Below are 9,307 nucleotides of genomic sequence, written 5' to 3'. Positions count from 1 at the left end.
TGGACATGCTCCTTGCTATAAATCGCCTATATTTCGTCCTTTGGTTTCTTACAATAATAGATTTTTTCTTTCTGTTTATCAAAAATTGTTAAGCAGCATAGAAGATCAACTCCAAAAGAGTATCATTCTCAACATTTGGAATCTTGTTGGCAAGTCGTTCTTCAAGACTCCAGGTGTTCAGTTTTTTCGACATGTTTATAATGTCCATGAAAGTACCCTTAAAAATAGTATGGTTCTAAGCCAATGTATAACTTGAAACAAAAATGGAATTGCATGGCACATTCAGGCAGAAATCATACTACCTACGGAGTATAAAAAATGGTTGAGCATTAAATAAATTCAACAGTTCTGGTAACAGAAGGAAGCCTGAGAACGCCCAAGCTTTACATTATTGAAGACAAGCACAGCAAGTTTAGCAAGCATCAAGATCACGGCACGGGGGCGGTTTCGGATCAGTTAGCAAAGTAGTATTTCCTCCTTCTGGTCCACTCATAATGCGTTTTGGGTTTTGAGTGCCATGCTGAAAAAAAAAAGTGTGAACTCCATCGGCAACAACTTAACAAGTGAACAAGAGAACTAAATTACTACGAATAAAATAGGAAGGAAAACGAAAGAAAACACTACATCCCCAGCCAGTTTCCTTACCGGTGGCTTCTCACCCCTTCTCAACATCTCAACTATCTCCACGACGCGCTTCGGAGTAACATCTTCCTGCAATCAACATAAAAGACTGGTATAAATCTAACAAGGAACTGTACAAGTATCAATACAGCAGAAAGACCATAATCATTTGGAACATATCAAAAGGGCTTTCAAGGACCCACATAGTAGTTATAAGTATATCTTTCGGATCCATTGGAGTAGTCTGCCACCGTGATCATGGGAGCATTTACACAGCATCCCTGCAGAAACACAAAGATGAATTAAAGTCGAATTATGCCATGCTTATTCAAACCAAACAAATAGAACTATAATTTAAAAAATAAAAAAGTGGAAAGGAAAAAACAAGTTTCAGAGAATCTATGAAACAGGAAGAGAACCAGAAACGTAAACTGACAGAACTGGAAATTGACTCCCTAACTGTCAGATGTTCGTTTGCTATAAACTTAAAACTTGGAACCTAAGGTTTACTAACTCTCAAGTACGAAATTTATCATGGATTTTCCATAAAACAATGTAACTGAATTAATGTCATGAGTACACTCCTTTTTCTATCCTATCATCCTCCTCATTCTAGCAATGGCCGTGCAAATTGGCACTAAATACTAAAGCAAAACCTTTAGGTTAAGATCAGGATCAGATCATGAAAAGAGTTACCATGCATTCCATTTCTCCAACAGAAAAAAATCCATCCTTTGTTACTTCTGCAAGTGAGCAAGGGGTAAGTTGTTAAAAATTTTATTTGAACCTACAAACTCCAAGATTTCTTTTCATTCATTTCAACAAAAGATATCATAACAACAACGTTGTAGTCCACACACCATTCCTCTTCACTCCTAAATGTTTCAGTAACGCATCTTCAATTTCTCGTGAGCCACGGATCATGCAGGGTGTTGTGCCACAAACCAAAAGGTGGTACTTCCCCACCTGAAAAATAAATAAAAGAAGTTATCCGTGTAATCCAGAAAGGTACATGCACAGTTATTAAAATGAGAAAATAGAAATAGCTAAGCACCTTCGATCGATTAAACATTGAATAAAAGGTTGCAACTTCATACACACGGATGGGAGCAACTTCGATAATCTTAGCTACCTGGACCATTCATAAAACAATCATTAACAAATATATTTAGTAAGACTTCTTATGCTTGTGAATTCAACATTCTCTAGTCTTAAGGCTCGACCACTTGAAGAAAGATTGGCACTCCAATATGACAGCCGTGTGATTTTCCAATTACTAAGTTGTGGAAATATGAATAAAAAACTTTCAACTGTCAATTCAAACATACTGCATTCATCGCTGAAACAGGCAACCATCCTCCATGCTGCTGCTGTGCAAGATCTAGCAAGGGAATAACGGCAGATTGCTTGTAGTTGGATGGATAGTGAGATAATATCTCCTTAACCTAAGCATGCATCGGATAACATTGTTAATCTCCACATTGCAAAAACAGATGTTTACACGCCTATGGGCATATATACATGAACATGCACATTTAGTTCCCTCTATTTCCTTGGAACAACCACACAAAAGGGGAAAAATAGATTTTTTCCTCTCTCTTATTGTACTCTATTTTCCTCTTCCCGAAATTTCTTAGAACCCAAACATAGCCTACATTTCAATATTCACGCTATCGAATCCCGCAACTTGAGAAGATGGTGATATTAAACTTGTCCAGCTCCATTCAACATCCATTTGTCTATAATAAATCCTAAAAGTTCTCATACTCCAAATAGAAAACAGAGCGAAAAGCCTCAAACACAAACAGCAAAGGCACTTTTTTTACGTTGGAATAAATGGTTTCTGGTGAAAAACAACAACGTCATATACAGCTAACATCGTATATTATACCTGGGGCTGGGACTCCATAGAAAGAATCTATCTAGATCAAATTCAACTCAACTTCATATCTCGCTCCAAGCATCAGTTAAAAAAGGCAAATTTTCTCGATTTCTCTACAATTACTTGTTTAGTTGTTTATAACCCATCGCAAAAACCCATTCGACATCGACAGCCCCAAAGAAGTTTATGCAACAATTAAAATAACCAAAAAAGAAAAAAGTTTCAAACTTTAGGCAATTAAATTCAACTCCATGCTCCAAACTTTCGCACACAAAAATTGGGGAAATGAAAGAAATCAGTGGATCATTCTCACCAACCTTCTCTTTGTTGGCATCGCTGAACTCCCAGGGAAGGTCCGGGTTGTTATCTGGAGAATCAAGATGCTGTTCGATTTCCAAAAAGCTCCATTTCAATCAATAAATAAGCAAACACAAACACAAACACACATAAGTACGGAACTGAAGAATTGATGACTGAAATTTAATGGAGAACTCACGTAATTTAGGGCAGTGGAGAAGGATCGCGAAGGCTGCCAAAAAGAAGAGAGGAACGATCGAGAGGCGATGAGAGAGCGATTGGGAGAGTGGATAATGTGGCGAGAAAATGCGAGAAAGTGAGGAGGAAAAGGAAAAACCTGGCGGAAAGCTTGACGGATCTCGCGGAAGCGATTGGCGGCGAGCCGAGCCAACATTTTTGGAGAAGCAGTACGCTGAGTAAGACCAGAGAGAGAGAGAGAGAGAGAACAGAGAAGAGGGATCGGAGAGTTCCAGTTCGGGGCGTTTTGACGCACTTGGGGCCTACGAGAGCTGAGGACACGTGGAGGTTTCTTCATCGTACGATCTAGAGTTGTGCTGATGGGTGATCCTCTGCTTCCCTGTGTATTACAACCCATCATGTTGTACTTTCCGTGGCGTTCAGAAGGCCTACTATTACTATATGGGTGCAATTTGCAAATGAAAGATCAAACTATCATTTTATATTATTTTATTTTATTTTAGGATTAATTTCAAAAATTTCGTCTGATTCTTATAACACTTTGTCCCTCAAATTTTAAAAAGTAATATCAGTTTTCCTCAAATTTTGTTCCGTTAACAAGTTTTATCATTTTGTTACAATGAGTGACGAAAATCGCAACGTGTCAAGTACATGACCCATATGAAGGTATTATCGTAAATTAACCTACAACAACCTTATGTTATTAAAAAAGTAATTAAAAAAATTCAAATGCGTTAAAAAAACCCCATTTTGTCGATTTTTATGGTTGCGTTAGGGTTAGAACTTTTCCTCCAAAGAGAAAAATCTAGGAAAAATTAATCTTCATTGTAAATTTTCACAGTGAATCACTCCCAATGGCTGCAACATGGGGAAATATTGGTGATTTTAATCCTATTGACAATAAGTTTGCTCATTCTTTCCTTTATTTGTTGCATTTTTCTGAATACTTGCTAAATCTATTTGTTAATTGCTAAACTTATTTTACCATGTCATCTTGTCAGGTTTTGTTGTTTTACCATGCAATCTTGTTGGGTTTTCTTGTAAATTTTCCTTTGAGTTAACTGTGGGCATATTCTCTTCGGTTGAAGAAAGATTCTCGTGATATGTAGAGTATTGGGACCATAGCATTTGACCTTTCTATATGTGTGGGGCAGAGATAAGCATTTGTTCAAAAGTTTTGATGTTTTTTATGATATTGTCGTCTAGAAAAAAATTCTTCTGTGATGGAAAAAAATTCAATTAAAAGCTGAAGATTTTTGTTTGATCCTCTTTCTCTCTCTGTATGTTGATGTGAGCGGTAGAGAGAAGCATTTGTTCAAGCTTTATTCTTCTAGTTATGCTTCCATAAGTTAGAAGAGGTATGTTAACTTACTCTGAATTTGCATAGGAGGGAGTCCAATAAATAGTGGAGATGATTCTGAGCATTCTGGTTCTAAGTATGATGATTATGAGCATTCAGATTCTAAGTATGATGATTATGGGTTTGATGATTTCGTATTTGCACAGTAGTCTGAAGATGAAATTTTTTATACTATTAAGCCACTTTCCGAACCTACAGCCTCTCTCCTCTTCATTCTGCATTCAATTATAAAATGAAGGATTAATTTCAAAAATTCACCCAAACTAAAACAGACTCAATCCACAGCCCCAATCAAACCCAAATTAATCAGATTCAACCCAAATATACAAAAATTTTGTTGTCCAATGTTAAACAATTTACCTTACACCGAATGCAACCATAAATTTGTCTTCTTGGATTCTTCTTTGTGTGTGATGTCTTCACTACCGGATCCAACCCACATCGACATCGAATAGGATCTCAAATTTTTTCGTTTACCCAGCCGTTGCCACAACTGTTTGTACTGTAAGAACTTGCCATAGATGAACGAGATGAGAAAAAAAAAAAGGAAGCAAAATGAGAATGAAGATGGTGAATTTTTCAATCAAAATGGAGAATTATCTTATTAAGAGGGTATAAGCATAGTTGCGCTTTCAATTTTTACTAAATAAGTGACACATTGTAACAGAAGAAAAAAACTTGCTAACGGAACAAAATTCGGGAGGAATGGATGTTCCTTTTTAAAATTCAATGGGCAAAATGTTACAAGAGTCATAATTCAAGAGTAATTTTTGAAATTAATCATTTATTTTATAAAAAATAAATGATCAAACTATGTCCAAAACATCATCTATGGTCGAATTCTATGAATCAAATTATTTTTTAAATAATCTAATTATGACTGGGTGTTTTTTTTTTTTTTTTTATCGTGTAGTTTCTATCAATTGTATAACATATATAAAAAGTTTAATGCATCAACTATTTATTCTCTCACAATTCACTATTCAAACTTTTGGTTCATTTAATAATTTTTTTTTGCGCTTTTTCTCTCTCTCAATTAATAATATTTATTTATCATGAAAATAATTTTTTATTCTATTTATTCATTAAAATAATATTGTTCAAAATATTTAAATATCTTTCTTATAATGTGGTCTTTATAAGAAAAATATTTAAATATCTTTCTTACAATATGGTCTTTATAAATATTTTTTAATTGCCTACCAAATTTTTAAATTGTCTATTAAATACTTCTTTAATTGCCTACTTTTTTTTTTAACAAAAATCATTCTCATTATTTTTATGTTTTCGTTATAGTTTTTAAACATTTACTAACCAAATGCGACTATAATATCTTAAAAATACACAATATTATCTAATCTCCACAAAGAAATCACCCGTGGTAACACATGAATATAATGAATATACTATATTAAAAGTGGGAATTTCTCATTGGCACTATTCAAAAACTTAGTCCAAGTATTTTTGTCTTTTAGTGCTTTGTGGTTTTTTTTTTCCTTCTTTTTAACTTTTTCACCTTTTTTCTCAAAATTTTGTAGGGGCTCATCATATATTCGGTCGTTTAGGCTTTTTCCCCTTTAAAATCTTCTCAAAGATGATCAACATATTTGGTTTACTGTTTCATTTTTTAAGAAAAAAATTATACCTTATATTTTAAATGTATTTTATTAAAAATATACTGTAATTTAACTTTGAACAATACTAAATACAGGCTTCATTTCTGTTACAGATGTTAATTTAATTTATTAACACGTGTTATCTCTATTTTTTCTAACAAACTTACTTAATAACAAATCACTCCTTTTAACTTATTTACAAGAGTCTTATTCTAGCTTTTTTTCCCCCAAACCTAACATTCAACACATTCCAGCTGCCAAAGAAAAAAAAAGGCGAAACTAATTCTTAAGAATAGTATTATATATACACTTGATTATATATATGTGCATGTCAGTACATATATAATAGCAAAATGAATATACATCAGGCGAAAAAATATTCACTATGCTTTCAATTCGTTAGGTAAAATCCAACGACCAAAAAAAAAAAACAAAGTTTTCTCATCCAGTAACGAAGCATAAAAAAAAACAGAAATGAAGAGAAGAGAAAAGAAAACCCATCGACAACGAAGAAATTTTTTTCTAAAAAATGAGCAAAATGTATATCTTAGGAGTCATTTTTGTTTCTTGCCAGCAGAATTGCCACACCAAAATCTTTCAGATTTCACTCTTGTTAGGCAACCCTCTTATTATTATTTTTTTTCCAAACTTCTATGGAAATGTGTAAAGTCTTTAGTTTGAAAGAAAAAAAAAAGAATAACATTTTTATAAATAAGTGTAAAAGAAATGACTTGTTGTTAAGTGAGTTTATTTGAGAAAGTGGAAATGGCACATGTAAAAAAAACTAGACCAATATTTGTAGAAAAGTAACATTATTCTTTAACTTTTTCATGTAAAAATAATTTTGCTTGGATATAACCCTCTAAAATATTATTTTCTTAATATTTTTTGAATGACGCTACTTAAATGTTTTTTCTCTTTTTCTAAAACTTTTTTTCTCCTCAAATGTAGCCCTTTTTAAATCCACTTTCGTACCATTTCTTCTACTATTTTCTCTTTTAACTTTTTTTACCCTTAAAATCTTATATTTTTCCTTACAATTCTCTTATAACTTTTTTTACCCTAAAATATTATAGTTTTCCTTACCCCTGATATATCTTTTTTATAAGAACTTTTATTTTAAATTCAAATACAAATTTAGAAAATCCATGCGATATTAATTTTATTATGATAAAGTAGTTAACAAACATTAATTATATTTGTATACTTTTGTTTTCTTATTAATTCTGTTACATATTCTATTGAACTCTTTAGAAAATTATGAAACTAAAAAATAAAGCTAAACCTGAAAATTAAACATCTATGTATCGAGAAGAAAAAAAAAAATATCAAATCATGGTAAACTCATGTAAAACAAACTTAAACAATATATCAGAAAATAAATTTGAAAAAATTTAATACTCATTTTAAGAAAAATACGCTCCTAATAATGAGAAAACTTTCAAATTTCTCCAATAATAACTGACTGATGAGGGGGGTTAAACCCTCGTAGAGGCACTTAAAGACCTCTCGAGGAATTATTTGAGCCCCCTTGAGGATCAGGAGGCCATGAGACCCCATAAGGGGATGAAATTTGATCTTTTGATATCTAAAATATATATTTAGTCCGTCACGTGAGACTCACATTTAGAGTCTAGAAGCTCTTTCTGAATATGTGATATTAAAAAGGGTATTTTAAAAAATCTCTAAAAAAAATTAGGTGACGTTTGGTTCATGGGTTCAAAATCATGGTTCATGATTCTGATTTTTGAAATTTAAATTTTTAACGAGAAAAAAATACTGTAACAAAACTAAAAATTATGATTCTAAATCAGACAGAACCCTTAAAATAAACGTCATCTTAATTGACGAGATGACCCAGAGAAAAAGACACCATTTTATTGACAACCTTCTCTACAAATAGGTGTACTTGGTACTTACTTTCACTTATTTCTATCGAACAATCAACGTGCTTTTATTTAGTTTTTTATTTTTTTTTATTTTACTGCATAATCCTTTCCCTTACCTATAAAATTTCCCACATACTAATGAAGTGAAGACAACAGTATTTTAAGGTTTAAATTGTAGTCCAATTAGTATAGTTCAGCACTTTTTAAGGTCTAAAATCCAATCTAACTAAAGCTAATTACAAATCAAATCGAACTGCTTTGAATGTTGAACTTCTCAATGAGGGGTTGGGATTCAAGTTAATACTAGGTGCAAAGCATGCAGTTACCGTACAACATAACCATGTTTATTGTTTATCACAAACAGTGATGGATTCAGAAATTGAATTCAGTGGGTGCACTTCAGACATTTTTTATTTAAAAAAACTTCGCAACATTCTATGAATAACATTAAATGCATGTCTTATAGGGCAGTAATTAATCATTGTAAAAAAAAAGGAACATGAGAGAAAAAAAAAAAAAAAACAAATATATATTAAGAGACTTAAAAAAATAGTTCAAAAGTGGGAAAAAAAAAAAAAAAGTCTAAAATGGGAAAAAAAAAAAAAAATGAAAAAATAAAAAAGAATACCAAATGTTAGGAAAGAATGAGAAAACAAAGTTTAAGGAAAAAAAAAAGAAGAAATAGTGGCAGCAAGCAAACTGTAATAGGATAAAATTTTAGGGTGCGTTTGGAATTAGTTTTAAAATGATTTTGTTTTTTTGTATGAAAATAGAAATGAAAACGTTTTCATTTTCATTTTGAAATTATTTCTGAAATGCGTTTGGTAGTTTTATTCAGAGATTGATTTCAGTTTTAAAAAAAAAACTGAAACTGCGTTTGGTAGTTTAATTTTTAAAAACATGTAATAATATTTAAATTAATAATATATTGAATAAATAATATTATTAAATATATTAAATAAATATTATTATTTAATATATTAAATGAACGTGAATTTTACGGTGGGGGGCGGTTGGAGAAGATGGTGGCGGGCCAGTCGGAGAGGAGCGTAGACGGTGGGCTTTCGCCAGATGTCCAGGCCTGCGTCTTCTTCAGCTGGAGAAGAGAGAGAAGAAAAAAAAAATTGAAATCCGTTTTCAAAAAACGAAAACGTGAAAATGAAAACGTCTTTTTTTCGTTTTCAGTTTTTCAGAAAAGACAAAAACCTTTTTGTTTTTATTTTTTAAACATTTTTACACCAAACGCATTTTATGTTTCCGTTTTCATTTTTTAGTCTTAAAAAATGTGAAAAATGAAAATGAAAACGGAAACAAACAGAGCCATAGTGTTGTATGAAACTGAAGTGACATTTAAAAGATGAAAAAAAAAAGAAAAGAGAAGAATAAGTCCAATGCATTAATTTTGAAGCTTAAAACTAAAAGTAACCAAAAAATAAACTGATCG

The 9,307-nt window shown here is 31.9% G+C and overlaps 1 protein-coding gene across 2 annotated transcripts; it reads right to left on the bottom strand.

Moving 5' to 3' along the window:
- Positions 1-310: 310 nt before the first annotated feature.
- Positions 311-3,307, bottom strand: LOC21408412 (NADH dehydrogenase [ubiquinone] flavoprotein 2, mitochondrial). 2 transcript variants are annotated; one of them, XM_010098879.2, is made up of 10 exons: positions 3,138-3,302; positions 3,000-3,032; positions 2,821-2,886; positions 1,950-2,066; positions 1,676-1,753; positions 1,482-1,587; positions 1,318-1,364; positions 825-902; positions 646-711; positions 311-520 (listed from the first exon to the last, which is right to left on the bottom strand). In XM_010098879.2, the coding sequence occupies exons 1-10, from the start codon at positions 3,192-3,194 to the stop codon at positions 413-415; spliced, it is 756 nt and encodes a 251-aa protein (XP_010097181.2). In that variant the 5' UTR covers positions 3,195-3,302; the 3' UTR covers positions 311-412. The 2 variants fall into 2 exon arrangements, with proteins under 2 accessions (XP_010097181.2, XP_024021886.1); XM_024166118.1 differs by having other exon boundaries at positions 3,000-3,307.
- Positions 3,308-9,307: the final 6,000 nt, after the last annotated feature.

This window comes from Morus notabilis, unplaced genomic scaffold (assembly GCF_000414095.1).
Source record: "Morus notabilis unplaced genomic scaffold, ASM41409v2 Scaffold843, whole genome shotgun sequence".
NCBI classification, from domain to species: Eukaryota; Viridiplantae; Streptophyta; class Magnoliopsida; order Rosales; family Moraceae; genus Morus; species Morus notabilis.
The sequence above is the reverse complement of the archived record's forward strand: the minus strand, read 5'-3'. Positions and strand labels throughout refer to the sequence as shown.

What these genes read in the sequence shown, in the direction of transcription:
- LOC21408412 (XM_024166118.1), bottom strand. Translation starts at nt 3,194, where the DNA reads ATGTTGGCTCGGCTCGCCGCCAATCGCTTCCGCGAGATCCGTCAAGCT. An exon ending in TTGGAGAAATGGAATGCATG is followed by an intron (nt 903 to 1,317) that starts GTAACTCTTTTC and finishes GTGTTTCTGCAG; the next exon opens with GGATGCTGTGTAAATGCTCC. An exon ending in GAAGGGGTGAGAAGCCACCG is followed by an intron (nt 521 to 645) that starts GTAAGGAAACTG and finishes TTTTTTTTTCAG; the next exon opens with CATGGCACTCAAAACCCAAA.